The sequence below is a fragment of the Pleuronectes platessa genome, chromosome 11, assembly GCF_947347685.1.
Source record: "Pleuronectes platessa chromosome 11, fPlePla1.1, whole genome shotgun sequence".
NCBI lineage: Eukaryota > Metazoa > Chordata > Actinopteri > Pleuronectiformes > Pleuronectidae > Pleuronectes > Pleuronectes platessa.
Genome location: NC_070636.1, coordinates 791,157 through 813,489, shown reverse-complemented (window position 1 = coordinate 813,489; position 22,333 = coordinate 791,157). Strand labels below are relative to the sequence as shown.

Sequence of the window (22,333 nt, the reverse complement as noted above, 5' to 3'; positions counted from 1 at the left end):
AGAATCTGTTTTTCTACTGTTTGTCTTTTAAAATCAGTTCAGCTGCAGGCTCCTGACACCACCACCATCCTATAGCGCCCCCTGGTGGAGGCAGCCTGACATCACACACACAATAAACTCAGTGAATGAATTAGGTTTCTGAAAGTGTTGCATCATTAAGTCTAACTGTAATAAATGTAATAAATAAACGGTAAAATACTTCATACAAACATTTGTTCATAAGACAAACTAAGCTTTGTTTTCAAAGGTTATATTTGAGATGATCAGTCTTCAAAGTTCAAAGTTTAGTTTGTCACAGTCTTGATATGTCATTAGTATTTTAGACCATACTTTAACATTATCTGAATCGTGTTTAGAAATGTTTGTTTCGAGGATAAATGTAATATATATGTAATACATGTTTGTTTACATATCCATAAGTACACATGATTAAATTGGTGAAATATAGTAATGTGGTGAGGTTTGAAAATGACAAGTTGGACTTTGAGTACTTTTACACACACACACACACACATCAATAAATCTTTGATTTATTATCTTGAAGCATCAACAGGTGTCCGGTTGCCAGGTTGTGTTAGATCCTCCTCCTGCACGGCTCAAAGGATTAAATGGTTCCATAATAATGAGTCTGTCAATAATCCCTTTATTGATTATTATCATAATCTGACATAATATAAAGAATAAGTGGGTGAATATAACTCATGATCACAGTTTATAGATCTGATGGTTAGAGACAGTTTCCTGTAACAGATGAGAGCTGAAGATCAGAATCTGTCGGCTCAGTGGACATCAGTCTGTGGTCTGAGCCTCCAGGCTCCTGGCCTCTGTCCACGGGTTCAGGTTCTGGGCCCCAGACATCAGGACTTCCAAAAGATGGGGTCCTGACATCAGGACTTCCAGAAGATGGGGACCAGACATTAGGACTTCCAGAGGTTCTGACATCAGGACTTCCAGAAGATGGGGACCAGACATCAAGACTTCCAGAAGATGGGGACCAGACATCAGGACTTCCAGAAGATGGGGACCAGACATCAGGACTTCCAGAAGATGGGGACCAGATATCAGGACTTTCAGAAGATGGGGACCAGATATCAGGACTTCCAGAAGATGGGGACCAGATATCAGGACTTCCAGAAGATGGGGACCAGACATCAGGACTTCCAGAGGTTCTGACATCAGGACTTCCAGAAGTTGGGGTTCTGCGCCATCCTTCTCTGGTAGTTCTCGTACCACCGGAGGACGCAGCTGGACGGGATGAAGGTCTCGGTTCGGTTCGGAGTCATCTGCTCCTGGGTCACAGCGAAGGAGGAGCAGAAGTTGAAGAGGCTGTCCAGCATCTTCTGGGTGAACTGGAGGAAGGAGTCCACGGAGGACACGGCGGCGCTGGACACCGGGATCTCCTGCGCCAGCTGCTGCAGCGGCTCCACCGACACCCCGACCTGGGCCAGGGAGGGGGCCGTGGAGCAGGCGGCTCCGGGGCCGAAGGGCTGCGGTCCGGAGCCGCGCTCCCCGGGCTTCAGGCCCGAGATCTTGAAGATGGCGCTGGGCTTGTCGTTGGTGATGAAGCCGAGCAGCTGCCACACCGGGCCGCCGCCCCCCGGCTCCGGGAAGGAGAAGTACACGGCGCCGCCCGTCCCGGCGGGGAACGGCACGGTGCCCAGCATGAACACCACCACGTGGTTCACGTTGTCGAAGTCCGGCAGGTTGAACAGGAACTTGTCCGGAGCGACCTGCAGCGCGTCGGTCTGGACCAGGCGGCCCGCCACCAGACACCCGAACATCCCGGAGCCCAGCGCCGGGAACAGACTGCACCGGGGCCGCTCAGAAGCGCAGCAGGACCGGGTCCCTCTGACAGACCGGCACGGAGGAGAAGGACCGGAAGAAACTTCCAGAACCAGCCGACAAATTAGATCCTCCGCTGCTGCTCGACTATCGATTGAGCGTCCTTAAAATGTAACCCTTAGTTGGACTGACAGGCAAATGTGTGTCCGCTGTGCAGAGAACACACACAATACAACACAATAAAGACAACACACAACACACACTGTATTATGTTATTATAAATCTCAGTAGAAATGTTTCATATTTTATTCGTACTTATTTTTATGATTTCTCTTTTTCTCAAATATTAAAGTATCAAATATCTTATTACTTTAAAATTCATATATAGTTTGTTAAACTAATTCACAAAGACGCTTATTGAAGCATATTTAATAGTTGTTTTATGCTTTTAATGCATCTTTGGTCACTGATTAATGAATTCTGCCTGTGAGACTAAACTCAGGGTAAAACAAAGAGGACGATGATTCGACAATTGATTTGTATCAGCAGCGCCACAGTTAGTGGGAGAAAGACCGGAAGTCAGGTATTAACAAACAAACTTTTAAAGTTTAGGTTTAGTGTAACAACTTTCATGCAAATATGTTTAAATATAAAACGATGTGATATAATTTTTATTAATATAATTAATTGATATCACACATTAGATTTGTATAACTGAACCAGAGTCAGTTATTTTTAATTCTGAGATTAACAGAAAGCTCTAACAGTTATTATCATGTTGTAAATCATGTTTTCAAACACATTAACGAACCCTTTGTGTATTTGTCTTCATGTTTGTTCATGAAACCAACACATTTCTCATGTTTATTTTCATGGCGTAAGCTTTAATACTCAGAAGCAATAAAGAACATTCATATTTAATATTTGACAGAACATTCGTACATTCGAATCAGTAGATATCACAAAATAAAACGCAGATGTGGGGTTTTATTGTGAAGAAGGAACCGGTGACCGGATGTCCGCTCTGTGTGTTCACGCTGACTTGATGTTGGACTCCGATCTGGAAACATTTTCAGCGTCAACACAAACTGAGAGAAACTTTTCTACCGGACACTTTAGGTGCGGACACCTTCCGGTTCCGACCCGCGACTCCACTGGTCAACGCCCGCGTCCTGATCCGAATCTGAGGCTCGAACTTCGGCCGGTGACTGAGCGAGGTAGCGCCCGGACGTTAGCTACACAGTCCGCTAACTGGAGGAGGAGGAGGAGGAGGAGAAGGAGGTGAAGAAGGAGAAGCAGGAGAAGCAGGTCAGTAGTTTGTCTCTCTGGTGTGTCTCTGGTGTGTCTCTGGTGTGTCTCTGTCTCTGGTGTGTATCTGGTGTGTCTCTGTCTCTGGTGTGTCTCCGGTGTGTCTCTGGTGTGTCTCTGGTGTGTGTCTGTGTCTCTGGTGTGTGTCTGTGTCTCTGGTGTGTCTCTGGTGTGTCTCTGGTGTGTCTCTGGTGTGTGTCTGTGTCTCTGGTGTGTGTCTGTGTCTCCGGTGTGTCTCTGGTGTTCCTCTGGTTTGTCTCTGGTGTGTCTCTGGTATGTCTCTGTGTCTCTGGTATGTCTCCGTTGTGTCTCCGTTGTGCCTCCGGTGTGTCTCTGGTATGTCTCAGGAGTGTCTCTGGTGTGTCTCAGGAGTGTCTCTGGTATGTCTCAGGTGTGTCTCTGGTGTGTCTCTGGTGTGTCTCTGGTGTGTCTCTGGTGTGTCTCAGTGTCTCTGGTGTGTCTCTGGTATGTCTCTGGTATGTCTCAGGTGTGTCTCTGGTGTGTCTCTGGTGTGTCTCTGGTGTGTCTCTGGTGTGTCTCTGGTATGTCTCAGGTGTGTCTCAATGTCTCTGGTATGTCTCAGGTGTGTCTCAGGTGTGTCTCAGTGTCTCTGGTGTGTCTCTGGTATGTCTCAGGTGTGTCTCAGGTGTGTCTCAATGTCTCTGGTATGTCTCAGGAGTGTCTCTGGTGTGTCTCTGGTGTGTCTCAGTGTCTCTGGTATGTCTCTGGTGTGTCTCAGTGTCTCTGGTATGTCTCTGGTTTGTCTCCATTGTGTCTCTGGTGTGTCTCTGTGTCTCTGTGTCTCTGGTATGTCTCTGGTTTGTCTCTGGTGTGTCTCCGTTGTGTCTCTGGTGTGTCTCAGTGTCTCTGATGTGTCTCATGTGTGTCTCTGGTATGTCTCTGTGTCTCTGTTGTGTCTCCGTTGTGTCTCTGGTGTGTCTCTGTGTCTCTATGAGCTGCTTCAGTAACACATGTGAAATCCGAGTGGGACTCTGACACGTGACAGTTCAGATTCTGAGTGAAACCTTTGACCACAAGTTCACAGAACAGACTCATTCCACCATGTCTCATTCCACCATGTCTCTATCTGGTGTCCTCTGATGTCCTCTGGTGTCCTCCTGGTTTCATTGAGTCTGAACAATCGTTGTGTTGCTTCAGTTTGACTGAGACACTTCACCTGATCCTAGAGGATCCGTGGAGCTGCTGTGGATCTGATGAAAGATCTGGATTCTCCTCAGAGGAGGAACCTCAGTCAGCTGCTGGAGACCAACAGAGCCTGAGACCGATTATCAATATTATTATTATGGTCAATACAAATTCAAGCTGAGCAGAAACATGATGTTTGTGAGGATGAAGCTGAACTGACCTTCATCCTTCAAACATCATGAGATCGATCATCAAGCAGTGAACTGAAGGTCATGAGGTCAAACTATGACTCATCGAGTTGAGGGAGCTCTTCTGCAGAGGGATTCATAAAACTGATTTATTGATTTTCAAATCATCAGTTTGCTGCTTTTCTTTCTCTCCACCTCATCATCCATATCCAGGTTATTATTTATATTTCATAGAACAAACCAGGAACAGAGACAGATCCTCAGATGACTGGTTCATCTTTAAATACAGGTTGTTATGATGCAGTAAATTAATGGAGATGTTTTCCTGTGGGACTGTGTTATTAAGAGTTGTGTTATTTAGAGTTGTGTTATTAAGAGTTGTGTTATTTAGAGTTGTCTGTGAACTGAGTGTTGATTGGAGGACGCCGTCGGGCTCATGAATAATTAATGAGCTGCTCCATCAGATATTCTCTCAGCGTCTCCTCTGTCCTCTGCTGAGTCGTCAGAAACAAAGACCCGACTCTCCGGTCCAAAAACACACAGAGACCCGTTTGATGCTCCAAGTCTCTCAGGTCCCGCGTGTTAACCGCTTGTCCTCCGTGTCCGAGTGGCTGTCCTCGCTGGCTCCTGAACGCAGCACAGTGTTTTTGGTGATGTCACCGGGACCTGAACCAATGAGCTGGCTGCTGTTTCCACGTGTTTGAGGGTTCCAGACCCGGCTCTTCAGGTTTAGACCTCAGGCTTCTGTTCGCTCCTTGTTGAGGAGGAGTGAGGGTTCATCTCGTCTGTGGCTCCACATTCACGTCCAGGAATCGAACCACCGACACGCCACCCGCTGGTTCCTGAGCTGCTGATCTGAAGCCTCCGTTTCACTTTGTGTTCAGCGCCATCTTTGTTTTTTAAACCAGATGTAGAGAAGCAGGGGGTGGAGACTCACTGACTGACAGCTGGAGGACACGCCCACCTATACCTGCCTGCTGCACGCATTGGACGGTTCTACCTGTCAATCACACTGTGGTATCCACCCCCCCGTTGACTCTAAATGATCATAATCCACTAAGACTTGAAACTAGAGACTGAGACATAAACTCCTGAATGTTTACTGACTTTATAAAGTGAGAAGTCACTTTCTATAGAAACTACCAGAGGAGTCGCCCCCTGCTGGTCAGAGGGAGTTTACATCAGTTTTGATTCACAGTTGTGTTCAGTAGAGCAGAGCCACCGGTAGGAGGAGGAGGAGGAGGAGGAGGAGGAGGAGGAGGAGGAGGAGGAGGAGGAGGAGGAGGAGGAGGAGGAGGAGGAGGAGGAGGAGGAGGAGCACCGACTCTCCTGTGAGGCCGGGGTTCTCCTCCCGCTGAATGGATGTGATGACACTTGTCTCCTTTGTGTTGAGCAGGGTTTAGGAGAATGGCAGAGAACAGAGGTCGTCTCCCTCAGTGAGAGAGGAGGAGGAGGAGGAGGAGGAGGAAGAGGAGGAGGAGGAGGAGGAGGCGGCTCAAGATGGAGCGAGCTCACAGCCTCCTGCTGAACGAGGATGCGTGCAACCAGCTGGCTGAACACCAGAGGGCAGAGTTCATCTTCGAATGGCTGAACCACCTGAAGAAGCTGCTGCCGGCCGCTGACAGGGTGAGTCCAGGTGTCCAACACTCATCAGAACCTTCTAGGACCTGAGCAGAACCTGTTAGGACCTGAGCAGAACCTTCACCCTGTGTTTGTTTGACCCGCTCCAGAGTTCAGGAGACGCGTCTTAAACTAAAGTTTTCATCCAGGAGGTTTCTCTGTGAGTCACGTATTTCTCCTCCTGTTCAGGTCGACATCAGACAGAACCAGCGGCGCCTGGTCGAGCAGCTGTCCTGCGTTCTGATTGGCTCTCCTGGCCCCCCCACCCGCTGGCTGCTGGCCCACTGTCTGGCCCTGCTCTACCGCCTGGGAGACCCCTTGCTGTCCAGCTTCTTAGTGGATAGGTGCAATGACATCATCCGCAGCAGAGACGACTCTCCCTCAGGCCTCCCCACCCGGCTGTGAGTCACCACGTCCTGTTGGGTCATTGGGGGGGGTTACTGGTTTCTCTCAACAGAAACCAGTAAGATGAGAGCCTCTCTGTGTTTCAGGGCGGCGGTGGCGTGTCTCGGCGCTCTGCACGAGCAGCTGGGCCGGATGCTGCTCGGCTCCTGTAAAGAGACTGTGAGCAACCTGCTGAAGGCTATGAAGAGCGCAGAGGTTCGTCCTGCAACACGTGAAGAAGAAGGAAACACAATCAGAATAAATATGATTGATTTGACTTCTCAGCATAAACAGTGGACGTTAAAAACACATATATATACATAAACATATTCACAGTACAGTACTCTAGGCAGCATGTAGCACATGTAACATGTTCCTGGTTGAGAGTAGTTCTGCTTCAATCGACTTTTCTTACAGGTTTAGTTTTGTTCACTGATTCGATCTTTCAGTTCATATAACTGTAGCCTTGTTTAAAGTGTTGAAGCTATGAATATGAATATGAATATGAATAACTGCTGGAATCTCTGAATGCTTCAGTCTCAGGGGCGGTACGAGATCATGCTGAGTGTGGAGAAGCTCCTCCGTGGTCTGGGGGTGAGCGCGGTGCCGTGGCACCGGGACATCTACAAGGCAGCGAGGACCTGCCTGACGGACCGGTCCATGGCCGTCCGCTGCGCCGCCACCAAGGTGGAGGCTCCTGGACTCACAACCTCATCCTCCTGTTGTCCTCAATTACTCATGAATCCAGGTTGTATCATTTCTAAGTGTGTGTCTCTCATCAGTGTTTGCTGGAGCTGCAGAGGGAGGCGGTGTTCCTGTGGACCAGCGAGCTGGAGAACGTGGCCACTCTGTGCTTCAGAGCCTTCGAAGGCTCCAACCACAACGTGCGGGTGTCGGTGGCCCGGCTGCTGGGGACGCTGCTGGCTGCAGCCGTGGAGCCGCCGGCCGGTAACACCTGAGAGCCAGAGTCCAAACATCTAGAAGAACCCAAACATCTAGAAGAACACAAACATCTAGAAGAACCCCATCGCTGATTCATGAACTCTGTTTCCTCTTCTCTCCCAGCTGCCCCCAGGCCGGGGGGGCGGGGTCGAAGCTCTCTGGAGGAGGTGATGGATCTGTTGACAGCAGGGTTCCTGCGAGGGGGGGCGGGGTTCCTCCGAGCCAGTGGAGACATGCTGAAGGGGACGAGCTCTGTCAGCAAGGACATCCGCATCGGTGTCACTCAGGTGGGACATGATGGATTCAGCTGAAGATCTCACTGTCACTGCTCCTCCTCTTCCTCTTCGTCCTCCTCCTCATCCTCCTCCTCCTCTTCCTCCTCCTCAGGCCTGCGTGGTCTTCGTCTCCACCCTGGGAGGCCCCTGGCTGGAGGCCAACCTCCCGGCCTTCCTGTCTGTGCTGATGGAGCTGGCGTCCCACAGCCGAGCCACACAGACGCCGGGCGACGCTGTGGTGACCCGCCGCTGCGTCTCCTTCATCCTGAGGAGCACCCTGGGCTCCCTGATGGGAGAGAAGGCCCAGACCAACGCTGTCCAGCAGCTGTGCCTCAGTGTGGCCTCTCAGAAACGAGCTATAGGTGAGTAGCCAGGAGGAGAGAGAGTGAGGAGAGAGAGTGAGGAGAGCATGACCCCAGCTCCTCATCCTCCTCCTGTGTGTCCAGATGCAGCGCTGACCGATGGGAACGTGGAGACCAGAGTTTCAGCTGCAGAAATCTCAGCCAGTCAACATGTGCTGGTTTGCTGTCTGCTGGAACTGGGAGGACTCATTCAGGGACTGGGATCCACTGCAGCCCCCCTCCTCACTGACTGCAGCACAGGTCTGAACACACACACGTTTATATTCAATGTAGAACAAAGTTCATTATGTCCCCCTGTATAATGTGAGTGCACTGAACTGTGTGTGTGTGTGTGTGTGCGTGTGCGTGCAGCCCTCCTGGACACAGTGGTCTCCGTCCTCGTCCACCCCGTCTCCATCACCCGTCTGGCCGCTGCCTGGTGCCTGCGCTGCGTGGCCACGGCGATGCCTTCCCAGTGCTCCATGCTGGTGGACCACTGCTCCCAGCGCCTGATGGCGTCCAAGTCCTCGCCCGAGGCCGTGCTGGGATACGGAGCCGCTGTCGCCGCCCTGGTGGCCTCAGTGCAACACTGCCCCCTGGGAATCCCACACACCAAGGGCACGGTGGGTGAAAAGAGTCCGCTCATTAAACTGCTGAGGGTTCGAGTCTCTGTCACTTCCTGTTCGGTCTGCACTCGACTGGGTGACAACACTGAGGCGACATGTGCCTGACCCTGACCCTGACCCTGACCCTAACCCTGACCCATGTGACCACATGTTTAAACTGAAACTCTATCTGAGTGTTCAGGCTCAGTATCAGTTTGAATCAGTGTCCACCAGTTTCTCTGTTTGGACCAGCGGCGAGGTGGAACTGGTCCAGACAGGTTGTCTCTTCCGAACAGAGTCACATGGCAGGAGTCATGTGACCCATCAGCCAATGTCCTGACCAATAAAAGACCAGCACGAGATGGTGAGTGTCTCAGTTTGTCCCCGTCCAGACCTCTGATGGAGGCGTGTGGATAAAGAGGGTTCCTCCACAGAGTGAGACGTCTTCTTACTCGTGGATCTCGTCTCATCAGTTTCATCAACTGAACTTTCATCGATATTCAAATGAAATCTAATAACTTTACCTGTGACTGGTTTCTTGGACTGGTTTGATCTTCATGCTGCTCAGGGACACGTGAGTTCCTGCAGCTTGGAACAAACTGATGCTTTATGACAGTTTGACCTGAAGAAGAAACGCAGCTCAATCTGCTACAGGTGGTTCCTCTCAGTGTGTGGATGTGGTCTGTGTGTGTCTCTCTCAGTGTGTGGATGTGATGTGTGAGTCTCTCTCAGTGCATGTGGTCTGTGTGCAGGCGGTGCTGGCTCTGGCTGAGGACCTCCTCCGCTCGGCCGCTCAGAGCAGTCGGATCTCTCTGCAGCGGACTCAGACCGGCTGGCTGCTCGTCTCCTCTCTCATCACTCTGGGTAAAACAACATGGACACAGTGCAGAGCTGCAGGGGCTTGTACGTTCACAGAAACTGACCATCAGAGTGTGTGTGTTTGTGTGTGTTTTTGTGTGTGTTTGTGTGTGTTCAGGCCCTGCTGTAGTGGAGCATCACCTCCCCCGCCTCCTCCTCCTGTGGCGCTGTGTGTTTCCTGCCTCGCTCAGGGAGCAGGAGATGGAGCTGCGTCGTGGGGACTACTTCACGTGGCAGGTTACGCTGGAGGGACGTGCAGGTGCACTCTGCGGTCAGTACACACAACACACACACACACACACACACACACACAGAGTTCAGTACTGTGGCCATGAGTGTGTGTTAACTGTGTGTTTGTGTGTCTGAGCAGCGATGAAGAACCTGCTGCTGCACTGCAGGGAGCTGGTCACTGATGACATCATGGGCCGTCTGCTCACGCCATTGGCCTGCGCCGTGTCCCTCCTCACCAAGTCAGTCCCTCACTGGTTCAGGCTTGTTGTGGGTGTAATGGTTGGTTAGGGTGAACTGGTTAGATTTAGGTGGTGGAGGTCAATGTCCCTGTGAAACGTCTCTGTCCTCAAGTCAAACAGCTGATTGGATCAAATGTCTCATGTTGATCCTCAGATTCACTGTCTGGTGAAAACATGAAGCTATGATATGATTGGAGTTTACAGCAGCCAATAGCAGCCGAGTTGACAGCCTGCTTGTTTAAAGTTTTACTTTAAAATGCTGCTCACACTTTCCTTTGGTGTTGTGTGTGTGTTGTGTGTGTCTGTTGTGTGTGGTTGTGCGTGCCCCAGGATGCCGGCTCTCCTCAGGTCTCACAGCTCTTCAGTTCGAAGCTGCTCCCTGGTCTACAGGCTGAGAGTCTACGAGCTGCTGGCTCTGCTGCCTCCACACACCTACCAGGGTAACAACACCCCCCCCCCTCCATTCATATTCTTATAGTGTCCTGACTCCAGATGAATCAGAGATATTAAAGAAGTTGATTCACTGATCTTCAGCTCCTTCAGTGTCTCCTCCTCTCCTCCTGCAGAGAGCTTTGGTTTGGTGATGAACCAGCTGGTCTCGGATCTGTCCGGCCTGGACAACCTGAACCAGCCGTGCTCCGACCGCACTCTGCTGCCCCCCCTCTGTCACCAGGAGGACCTGCAGCTGGTGGGCCCCGCCCTCCACAGCACCGACCACAGATACGTCGAGGAGCAGGTGACGTCTCACACACACAACGCAGTGAAGACACACACTGTACACAACAGGACTGTTAGAATGAGTGAAGGTTGTTTGTGTGCTTCAGCTCCATGGCAGCAGTGTGGGGGGGGGCTCTCTGGACAACGACCTGTTCAGTCTGTGTGAGAGAGGAGACGAAGCTCCTGCTGCTCCTCTTCCTCCTCCTGTGGCCCTGACCGCCGCCGCCGTGCGTCTCTTTGGAGCCGTCTTCCCCCAGATCATCTCTGCTCAGAGGTAACTGACCTGAGACCTGCACCACAGCTGAACCAGCGTGAAACCGCTTTCACTCCACATTCAATTCTTTAAAAAGAGCCAGAGAAACACGCTGAGTCATTTTCAGACATGTACTCGAGGAACTTTAGTGAGTGTTTGTGGAGCAGCAGCAGGTTGTTGGATCCGACTCCTTCAAACATGTGGGAACATCAGGCAAGGGGCGGAGCCTGTAGAGTGAGGGGCGGAGCCTGTAGAGCAGCAGGAGGCGGGACATGACTTATAAACTCTGCTCTGGAAAGATCAGTGTTGTTGTTTACATCTCATCCACACCGGCGTCGGCCCTCATCACCAGAAGATCTGGAATCTCCTCGTGTTTCCAAGTTGATCCTGAGATGTTTGTGTTCTTCCAGTTTCACGTCACGTGTTAGAAACCTCGTCCACTCGTCCACTCGCTCTCTGGGAAGCTTCCACACATTGTCCTGCTGGTTGTAAACAGTGTTTGTTTGTGTGTTTCCTCATCAGAGTGAAGATCCTGGAGCAGTTTGTGGAAACCGTGAATCAGCTGAAGGGTCAACGCCAGCAGACCGTCCAGACCCATGTGTGTGCTGCCCTCTGCAGTCTGCTCAAGGTACTACTTGTCTCTTTGATTCTGTTTAATTCTGCCTCGAGCAGATCACCATGTTAATTTGTAGAAGCTTCAAATAAATGAAACTCCTCCTCCTCCTCAGCACCAGGGGGGGGTTCGGGGCTCTCTGGGGCCGGAGGAGATCCGATCCCCGGCCTTGTCTCTCCTGTCGGGGGCGCTGGAGAGCCACAGTCCTCTGCTGCGCTGCCTGGCTGCTGAGGGTCTGTCCCGGCTGGTTCAGGTGGTCGGAGACCCCGGCTTCACCGTGTCTGTCTCCCTGCTCTGCTTCGACAGGTGAACAGCAAGAGTGTGACGTGTCCTCTTGTCAGAGACGGAGGAAACTGGCTAATTGACAAAGGTTTTATGTGTGGGGGGGGGGGGGGGTTCTGTTTGTTTTACTGACTATAGAAGATATGGAAGAGGGTAAATATCGAGACAGAAACTGAAAGAAATCAGTTCTTTCTCTCTTAAATCTCTTTCTCATGAGAGAAATAATTTTTTTTAGATTCTATTTTTAGTTTAGTTGCCGACTAGTTCTTGATTTGCACAGAAACCAACTCCTCACTTTGATTTAAGGCTTTGATCCTAAAATAATAACAGCAAAAAATAATCACAATACACAGAGACGGAAAACAAGATGCAAACTACACCAGAAATAGTCTTTAATGATCTTTAAATAGCTGGTGAGGTGCAGCTCAGAGTGTTTGAACAGTGACTCGTAGATCTGAGGACGGGTCTGGATGATTTCTTCTCTCAGGTTCTCACTTGTTTTCTGCAGCAAAGACAGAATCTGTCTCAAACTCTAGAAACAACCGTCTGGTTCAGATCTGCTGATCTGAACCGAGTCAGTCGCTGGGCTCCGAGCCACTGACCTCCTTTTGAACTGATGGAACTATAACCCTTTCAGATATCATTGTATGAGATCACCTGCAGTTGAAAACTAAACTCTGTGCCCCCCCCCCCCCCCCCCCCCCCCGCCCTGTTGGTGTTCAGGCTGAAGGCGGTTCGGGACGCGGCCTCCCGCAGTGGCTACTCTCTGGCTCTGGGGGCGCTGCACCGCCACACAGGAGGAATCAGCTCGGCTCAGCACCTGTCCACCTGCCTGGGAGTCCTGTTCACCCTGAGCCAGGACAGCACGTCCCCTGAGGTCCAGGTACTCGTTGGTTCTGTATCTGCCTCTGGACGTCCCTCCATCGCCTGACCTGAATGAAAGTGCTAACGTCCTGTGTCCCTGCCGGGTCCAGACCTGGTCTCTCCACAGTCTGTCCCTGCTGGTGGACCTGTCCGGCGGTCTGTATCGGGCCCACGCCGAGCCGTCCTTCTCTCTGGTGCTCCGGCTGCTGCTGTCTGCCCCCCCCACCCACCCCGAGGTCCACTACAGCCTGGGACGCTGCATGCACGCCCTCATCACCTGCCTGGGCCCCGACCTGCAGGGTGAGTCCCCCGTCCTGTGGACAGAGAACACCGGCTGTGAGGACGTCCCTGAGTGAGACCTGTGGTGTTGTGTTGTGTTTGTCAGGTGACGGTGAAGCCGTGTCCTCTCTGCGCTCCAGCTGTCTGGTGGGATGTGGGGTGATGCAGGCCAGTCCCGACTGTCTGGTGCAGGCCAGAGCCATCGCCTGTCTGCAGCAGCTGCACATGTTCTCCCCTCCACACGTCAACCTGGCCAGCCTGGTCCCTGCACTGTGTGTGAGTAGAGCCCTGTCCCCCTGAGGGACGAGCCCTGAGGGACGAGCCCTGAGGGACATGTCATCTCTCTGGATACTGAAGTTGTGTGTGTGTGTGTGTTGACCCTGTCTTGTGTCTTGCAGGAGATCTTGTTGGATTATTCCTTGTTGGTAGGTCGTCTCTGTGGCCTGAAGCTTCTCTCACTTGTTTCTTTCTCCTGTTTCCTCTTGAACACTCGACACTTGGTTTTGTTGCTGTGGAGTCGAGCTGAGACTCAAACACTTCCTCACTTTGTTTTTGTATGATTATTGTTTTTTTTTAATTTCACTAGATTTACAAAACTTCAGTGGCACATTAACGCAAAGTATAAATGCAAAAGCTACACAACATAAACACGACTACAACAGAAGTGAACTGTGCTGCTCGTCTGTTTGAGGTGTGACGAGCATCACATTCTAAACTGCAGTGATTGTGTGTTTGCTCTTTTATTGAAAAACAGATTTAATGCTGCTTCCTGTCGGTTATTGACAATATTAACCTTTGTTCTGTTGTTGTGAAAGATGCTAACGGCTTTTTAACAGTTTTCTGTTGCACTGAATCTTTTTCCAGTCTGGTAACGATTCACTAACTGAACTCAGAGTCACTTCATCACTTTCACTTTGTTGCTTTGCAGCTAACTCATTAACATCGGTGTCGTTTCTGTTGAACATCCCACCGACAGCAAAACTTTAAACTGAACCGTGTTTCCTCCAAATACAGCGAAGATGCAAATCGTGAATTTGAGAAATAAGTGATTCAGAAAATTAACACAAAAGCTTTTTACCATTATTTACTGTGTCAGAAAGAACAAGCTTAATTCACAGAGAAATCTATTTAAAGTTTCATACCTGAAAAAATATTCAAGTTAGACTCAATATGATTATTTATTGGTCATAAAAGCCGAAAGCCCAAAGTCTGGAGGAAACACAGTTTTACATCTGTTCACACAGTTCACCTGACGTCCAGGTAGAAACTCTGCGTGTGTGTGTCTGTGTGTGTGTGTCTGTGTGTGTGCATGTGTGTGTTTTAGGCCAACCTGTGCAGCTCGTACCTGTGTCTCCGTCGGGCGGTGGTGGCGTGTCTGCGGCAGCTCGTCCAGCGGGAGGCGCTAGAGGTCTCTGAACACGCAGTGACTCTGGTCAAAGAGCTGCCGAGAAGAGACAACACACATCTGGGTGAGACACACACACACACACACAGACACACACAGACAGACACATAGACACACACATAGACCCAGACACACACAGACAGACACACAGACACACACACACAGACACAGACACACACACAGACACACACAGACAGACACACGGACACAGACACACACACAGACACACACAGACAGACACACAGACACAGACACACACAGACACACAGACACACACACAGACAGACACACAGACACTTGTTGTAAAGACCTGTGCCTGTGCAGACGTCACGATAAAGGAAGTGGGTCTGGAGGGAGCTCTGTTCACTCTGATGGACCGGGAGTCGGATCCAGGTCTGAGGAGGGACATCCAGGAGACTCTGGTCCACATGATCTCATCCAGCGCCACCAGTGGGAAACTGGGACACTGGCTTAAACTCTGCAAAGACGTCCTGTCTGCAACCACTGGTAAGTTGACATCATCTCTCCTTCATCCTGTTGAGGAAACGCTCTGAGGATCATGTGACTCCCTCAGACTGTCTCTCTCCGGTGGAGGCGACTCAGGAGGACGAGGACGCCGGCAGAGACGACGACTCTTCAGCCTTCAGCGCCCGGCCGGAGTCCGGAGGTCCGTTCACGGCCCTGCGCTGGGCCACGCGCCGCTTCGCCATGGCGTGCGTGTGTCGCATCATCGAGCAGTGTGAGTCCAGCGACCCGGCTCACTTCGACATGGCTCTGGCTCAGGAGCGGCGCCTGAATGAGTCCACCGGTAAGATCCAGCTCCATCTGTGTCCCTGGTCCACGTCTCACTCCTCTGTGACCTCTCAGCGGTCTGTCCCCAGACTTCCTGGTCCTTCACCTCGGGGACCTGGTCCGCATGGCCTTCATGGCGGCGACGGATCACAGTGACCAGCTGAGGCTGGGGGGGCTCCAGACCCTGCTGGTCATCATCAGGCACTTCTCACACGTCCCGGAGCCGGAGTTCCCCGGTCATGTGATCCTGGAGCAGTACCAGGCCAATGTATGACCAGTCTGTGATTTAACTGGTTTCACTGATCCCGGGTCTGTTTGCAGCTCGTCATGAGACTCTGTGTGTGTGTGTGTTTCAGGTGGGCGCTGCTCTCAGACCAGCCTTCGCTGCTGATGCAGCTCCTGACGTCACGGCCAAGGCCTGCCAGGTGACCAGAGCATGAACTACACCGACTGTCCATCACTGTGACATCATCCGGACTCCTGCTTGATTCTGTGCATCTGATTGGCTGCTCAGTCACTAGAAAATCATCAAGGTTTGACCTTTGACCCCGTCCTCTCCTCTCCAGGTCTGCAGCGCCTGGATTGCCAGCGGCGTCGTCAGTGACCTCCGCGACCTCCGGCGCGTCCACCAGCTCCTGGCCTCCTCATTGGATAAGGTCCAGGTCGGGGGGGTCACGGTCAGTCAGCTGCACAATGAGGCCACAGCCACCATGGAGACACTGGCCGTCCTGAAGGCCTGGGCCGAGGTGGGTTCGAGTCCCTTCTTCATTCTGTCAGTTCCTCTGAGCAAATCTGATCTCAGGTCATCTCAAGAACTCCTTCCTCTGGTCATCTGCTCCAAACATTCAGTTGGACCTGATGGGAGGTCAAAGGTCACAGTGACCTCATGAGTATGTAGACTGAAAGCACAGGAGGGTGGAGGGATACAACCAGGGTGCCTTATGTCACAACGGGTTCTCTAGATGATTGACAGGTGCATGCTACCAGCATGTCACTAGCTTCCTGATCAGGTTCATTCAGATTCTCTGTTTCTTCTCAACTGAAGACGTTTCTGAACCTGAAGCGTCCTCTTGTCCCTCAGGTTTACATCGTGGCCGTTCAGAGGAGTGGACAGACGGACGGCCCCGGTGGGACGGCTGACCTGTCCGTCTCCTCAACGGCCAATGACAGCTTGGGGTCCGAGTCAGGAGGGGCGGGGCTGCTGAAGCTGGTCCAGTCAGATCTGCCGACGCTCAGTCGTCATTGGCTGGCGGCGCTGCAGGACCACGCCCTGCTGACCCTCCCTCAGGAGTACGCCTCCCAGCTGCCTGCCGCCGGTACCACGCCCCCTTCACTGGTTCTGCTGCTGGGGGATTGTTTCACTGTCTTTATGAAATATGATTTATATTTAACCAATCAGAGTCAAGCATAGGTAGACTCCGCCCACTTGGGTCAGCAGCAGATTTAATAAACAACACAATGTGTTCTCAGGAGGATCCTTCTACACGGCAGAGACGCTGAATCAGGCCAGAGCTCATTACTCCTCCTCCTGGGCTCCCATCCTCCACGCCACCTCCCTCTGGCTGCACAGCACAGGTCAGCACCTCCTCCTCCTCCTCCTCCTCTTCCTCCTCCTCCTCCTCCTGCTCCTCCTCCTCCTCTTCCTCCTCCTCCTCCTCCTGCTCCTCCTCCTCCTCCTCCGCCTCCTCCTCCTCCTCTTTAACGGTCAGATGTGTGTTTCAGGGTTTGTGATGTCAGACGACTCACCTGTGAACCTGTCCCGACCGGCCACGCCCACCTCCATGGGCCACACTGACTCTGTGGGCGGAGCTAAGAGTCCGGAGGAGGTCGGCGCTGACAGACTTCACTTCATCCTCGGTACTGAACCTCCTCCCCTGTGATAGGCTGGTCTGGTGGTTCTCCTCTGGCTGAGGAACAGAGGAAGCTGCTCCTTGTTAACACTGTGAGACTCTGTGTGCAGGCATCAGTGTGGAGTTCCTGTGTTCTCCACACTCTGAGGACCAGATGGAGAACATCACTTCCTGTCTGCGAGCTCTGCAGGTGCTGCTGGACGTCCCGTGGCCACGAGCTAAGATCGGAAACGACCAGGTAGCTGAGCTCACACCGGGTGTCCTCACGTGAGGACGTCTGAGGTTCTGACAGTCTGATCCGTGTCCTCCAGGCTCTGAGCGTGGAGCTGCTGAGCGTCCTCCACCGCCTGATGGTGACCAGGGAGTCCCTGTCCGTCCAGCTCGCCGTGATGGACTTACTGCGACAGATAGTGACGGCTGCTCAGGAGCGCGTGAGGGAGAAACGCCACAGTGCCGAGGGTAGGACTACACAGCTGGGGGGGGGGGGGGGTCACTGTGGGTGGAACAGCCTCCCTGATCCACATGTCTGTGTGAACCTGCTCCCCAGTGGACGACGGTGCAGCGGAGAAGGAGACGCTGCCGGAGTTCGGAGAGGGACGGGACACCGGCGGTTTGATTCCTGGACGCTCGCTCGTGTTCGGAGCGCTGGAGCTCTGCCTCTGTGTCCTGGTCCGGAAGCTCCCACAGCTCAGCCCCAAACTGGCCGGAACCAGTCCAACTGGTATGAGTGGGAGAAGGACATGTCATCCATCTTTTATATTTTTATATATGGTTGTTTTCACATAGAGTCGCTGGTCCTGTTTATATAGAGATTATATATACATGTCTCTATATATAAATATATATATAAATATAGATGTGTGTGTGTTCAGGTCCTGGAGCTTCAGTCTGGAGTCTGACGGACAGCGACTGTCGTCTGGTGGCGTCGGCTCTGGGTGTCCTGTCGGAGCTGCCGTCCATCTGCTCCCCTGAAGGTGAGGACAGACATGAGGACAGACATGAGGACAGACATGAGGACAGACATGAGGACAGACAAGAGGACAGACAAGAGGACAGACAAGAGGACAGACAAGAGGACAGACAAGAGGACAGACAAGAGGACAGACAAGAGGACAGACAAGAGGACAGACAAGAGGACAGACATGAGGACAGACATGAGGACAGACAAGAGGACAGACAAGAGGACAGACAAGAGGACAGACATGAGGACAGACAAGAGGACAGACAAGAGGACAGACAAGAGGACAGACAAGAGGACAGACAAGAGGACAGACATGAGGACAGACAAGAGGACGGTTATCATGTCTCTGAACTCAGCTGTTTGCATTACGACCCGTTTTACTATGAAATCGATGTGAGCTTCATTCTGAGCAAATAACTGATTTGTTAGTAAAACAGTTTTTTACCTCTAGCCCCAGTTTGAGAAAATAAATGAATGATTAAACCAATCAAATTAGTTCCTCAGTATCTAGGCTCTGATTGGTTGATTTTAGTATTTGTGTGTCCTCCTGCAGGCAGCGTGTCCGTCCTGCCCACCGTCGTCTACCTGCTGCTGGGAGTCCTCAGAGAGCTGGTCCACCAGCCCAGCTCTCACACTGGTAACACACACACACACACACACACACACACACACACACACGCAGCTCTAAGTTTACGCTGTGATGTTAATAAATGAATGTTTTGTCTCCCAGGTGCCCCGGCGGCGGGCGCAGGGGGCGGGGCCGGCGTGGTGGTCCAGGCGTCTCTTCAGGCTCTGAAGTCCGTCCTGACGAGTCCGATGAGTCGACAGGAGAAGAGTCGAGGAGCCTGGAACCAGCTGCTGAGATCTGCTCTGCACACACTGCTGGGACTGTGGGACGCTGGTAGGAGCCGCACGCCACGACCACGCCAGCTACACACTTAGATACCGGCTCTGAACACTGTGTGTGTGTGTGTCTCTCTCTCTCTGTGTGTGTTCAGGGGACTGTGTGGTGGATCAGGTCGGCCTCCTCACAGCTCTCAGTGTCTTCCTGCTCTCGGCAGGTCCTGAGCTCTGCACCGTGGAGCCTCTGCACGCGCTCAGTCTGCAGCGCTTCACCAGCAGCATGGACGCCAAGGAGCCTGAGGTCAGTGACTCTGTCCAATCAGCACGTTGCTCCAAACGACCTCATCGTGTGTGAGTCACGTTCAGGAAGTGAGAGGAACACGTGTCTGTGTTTTCATTGGATGATTTAAAAGAGTCAGACCAGGATCGATGAGCTGCTGCCACCTGATTGGCTGATGAATGAATAAACAGGTGTCCAGCTTTCTTGACTGTTTCAAAACTTCTAAATGGGAACCAGCAGCTTCCAGACGTGCACACTGGTTAAACTGGGGCACAGTGGAAGAGTCTGTCCATCACGGTGAACCAGAACCTGAGAATGTGTTTAACCAGGAGGTGATGAGGGGACTGCTGAGGACATGTGGACTCTACGTCTCTCCGTCTCTCTGTCCTCTCATAATCCCTCGTCCACACTGAGGGACACATCTTCTGTCCTGAGGACCATTGTCTTCACTCTGAGTTTTTCTTGTGTAGAAACTTCCTGTAGAAGCTGAAGAGCCTGGAGAGTCTTCACTGGAGCTGTGACTGACTGACTCCTCCCCCTCTCCTCCAGGTGGTGAGTCGGTGCTTCCAGCTGATGACCTCCGTGTTCCAGGCCCAGCCGGGCGTGGCCGTCCCGTACATCCAGGCCCTCGGCCCGCCGCTGGTTCGATTCCTCCAGGTACTGAACCAGTCTCACCCAGGACCACAGGACCTACAGACAGTCTGCCGTCACTTCTACAGTTAAATGTTTGAACCACAGAAATAAACCCACGGCCTTGTATTTTAAATTAATATTCATTTTTGAAATGGGAACATTTCCTGAACGTTATCCTCTGGAGGTGGAACCTGAGTTTAATCTGTGACTTGAACATCATCAAAGTCTTAAAGATCAGATTAGTCCTGGTGAGGTTTATTAATATGTTTAAATGAGTTGATATATTGATGAGCTGCTGTGACTCCTGCTCAGAGGACGGAGAGGAGTCGTCCTCAGAGTCCAGAGGAGCTGCTGGGGGTCCTGGAGGGGGTTCGGGCCCTGGAGGCTCTGGTCCAGGCTGCGGACGAGGCCCAGCGTGAGTACAACACTTCATGAATTCAAGATGCTGTATTAATATTCAACCTGGAGTGGGGCACAGACCATGAGTCGTGTGGATGAGCCTGAAGCTGCAGGTTCATGTTGTTCATGTATTAAATCATCTTGAGTTCAGACTGGAGGAGTCTGAAAGTTGTCAGGGACCTCGAGGTCACTTTGAAGAAGAATCACGAGTCTCTCGTTTAGTTTCATGTTCACGTCTTTGTATCTTCTACCTGGTGGATGAAGACTAGATGAGAGCTCGAGGTGTTGAGTCCAGTTTGTGAAGCTAAGGGCACTTGGGTCAATCGAGACCAACATGAATGTGTTTGTTTGTTTCAAACGTCTTGTCTCGGCCCTCAGGCCCCCCCCTGGTGGCCATCTTGCTGCCGCTCCTCATCTCCTTCCTGCTGGATGAAAACGCCCTCGGCTCGGCCCCCCCCGCCTCGCGCTCCCTCCACGAGGCGGCGCTCAAGGACCTGATGCGCCTCGGGCCCCAGCACTCGGCCGTCTTCAGGTACACGAGGCGTCGCAGCAGCTGACATGTCCACAGGGTGTCCAGCTGAGTCCACAGGTTAACTCTGTGTCCTCGTCCTCTCAGGTCTCTCATCGCCTCGTGTCCTCACCTCAAGTCCCGCCTGGAAGCTGCTGTCAAAGGAAACCAGGAGAGTGTCAACGCTAAGGCTAGTGGAGCCAACCCGGCCAAGTCCTCCCCCAGCATCACTCTGAAAACCAACTTCCTGTGAGGTCCACCTGGTGCTGCTGTGTTCACTGTCCTCTGAGACGAGAGGTCCTGAGACGAGAGACGGACGGCAACATGACGGCTCACATCACTCCATCGTGAAGGAGGTGAAGAGTGACCGCTGCTCGCTTTCATCCTGTCACCTTCACCTCCAGCAGCTTCACCTCCAGCTTCTCTCTTCACTGCAGTGAGGAGCAGCTCCAGGAGGCGTCCTCCTGGTTCTCACTGCAGTGAGGAGCAGCTGGAGGAGGCGTCCTCCTGATTCTCACTGTGAGACGAGCAGCCGCAAAAACAACAAATCAACACAATGAGAACGTGACAAGGAGGAATCAAAGAACATTGCTCTGGTCTCTGACCTCACACAGAAACCAGGAGGCGTGATGGTGGATCAGTCAGAGAAACCGCCAGTGATGAAATATTAATTACACTATTATTATTATTATGAACACAGCTGATCTAGAATAATAATAATCGTACCGGGTGGGAGGTGTGTACTCTACATACTCCGAGGCGCTCTCCTTTTAAACAATCAACTTGTATAATCAGGACAATATGAATCTTGAAACAAACAAACTATGATCGATGGCTCGTGTGTTGAGGAGACGTAGATTCCTGCAGTTGGACGACTGTCCCCTGAGGACTTGGGGACTTGGGTGGGGGGGTGGGGGGGGGGGGGGGGGCCTGGAAGGGACAGATGAGCCTCGATCAGCACTTTAGACTAACAACACTACAGTCGTCATAATGACACAGTTTATATCCACGGCTGGTTTATAGAACCTCAGTTTAACGTGAATCATCTCAATGTGAATATCCAGTAAGAGTTGAAGTGGCTTTGATGTGAGTCTTCACGATCACTACGTGTGTAACGTTAACACAACAGCTGCTTGTTTCCTCCACGTCACAAACCTTCTCTCCTCTTCCTCTGGACTCCACCGACTGAAACTGTTAGAAACACAGAGTCTAACTTTATCTAATGAAGATTCACCTGCAATAATAATTCAACCAGGTGAGCTCCAGTCTTCCAGCTACAGCAGCTTCACACACACACACACACACACACACACACAGCTGCACTACAGGGTGTGTATGTGTGTGTTCAGGAGTGTGGGAGTTCACCTGGTTGTGTGTTGAATGTGTTAACTTGAATTTTTCTAACGACAGCAAGTGAATAAAAGATTTTTATTCTAATTCACTTCCAGTTTTTCTGTCTTTTACGTGTGTTGTAGTTCAGTGACATCATCATCTTCATCATCTTCATCCTCATCAGAGGTTCGGGTTTGACAGAGCGAGTCACAGACACTGTTCTTCCTCCAAGAGTCAAATCATTTCAAACTTGAATTAAAGTGAAACTCAGGAGTGGAACATTAGTTTCCATGTTTTTATAAAGCTTGTGTGTTTGTGAAGATCTCAGTAACTTTGGTAAAAGTCTAAAATAAAAGATAAAAGCAAAGGAGACAGATTATTGTTTTGTAGAAAAATGAAAACA

At 51.5% G+C, this 22,333-nt stretch overlaps 2 protein-coding genes across 2 annotated transcripts; one reads left to right on the top strand and one right to left on the bottom strand.

The window, feature by feature from the left end:
- Window positions 1-626: 626 nt before the first annotated feature.
- Window positions 627-1,908, bottom strand: hikeshi (heat shock protein nuclear import factor hikeshi). The gene has a single exon (XM_053434250.1). It carries the CDS (start codon window positions 1,779-1,781, stop codon window positions 1,176-1,178), a length of 606 nt encoding a protein of 201 aa, XP_053290225.1. The 5' UTR covers window positions 1,782-1,908; the 3' UTR covers window positions 627-1,175.
- Window positions 1,909-5,821: 3,913 nt separating this feature from the next.
- Window positions 5,822-21,514, top strand: heatr5a (HEAT repeat containing 5a). The gene is made up of 41 exons (XM_053435291.1): window positions 5,822-6,050; window positions 6,234-6,445; window positions 6,536-6,644; window positions 6,966-7,115; window positions 7,211-7,376; window positions 7,494-7,657; window positions 7,758-8,007; window positions 8,092-8,247; window positions 8,359-8,609; window positions 9,344-9,455; window positions 9,568-9,720; window positions 9,820-9,919; window positions 10,250-10,359; window positions 10,486-10,655; window positions 10,744-10,910; window positions 11,412-11,517; window positions 11,618-11,808; window positions 12,508-12,667; window positions 12,759-12,948; window positions 13,034-13,203; window positions 13,326-13,352; window positions 14,252-14,396; window positions 14,657-14,839; window positions 14,907-15,140; window positions 15,214-15,392; window positions 15,481-15,549; window positions 15,691-15,870; window positions 16,206-16,440; window positions 16,595-16,699; window positions 16,847-16,981; window positions 17,085-17,212; window positions 17,286-17,433; window positions 17,522-17,695; window positions 17,847-17,948; window positions 18,489-18,572; window positions 18,666-18,836; window positions 18,934-19,079; window positions 19,608-19,715; window positions 20,004-20,106; window positions 20,469-20,622; window positions 20,707-21,514. Exons 1-41 carry the CDS (start codon window positions 5,925-5,927, stop codon window positions 20,849-20,851), a joined length of 6,168 nt encoding a protein of 2,055 aa, XP_053291266.1. The 5' UTR covers window positions 5,822-5,924; the 3' UTR covers window positions 20,852-21,514.
- Window positions 21,515-22,333: the final 819 nt, after the last annotated feature.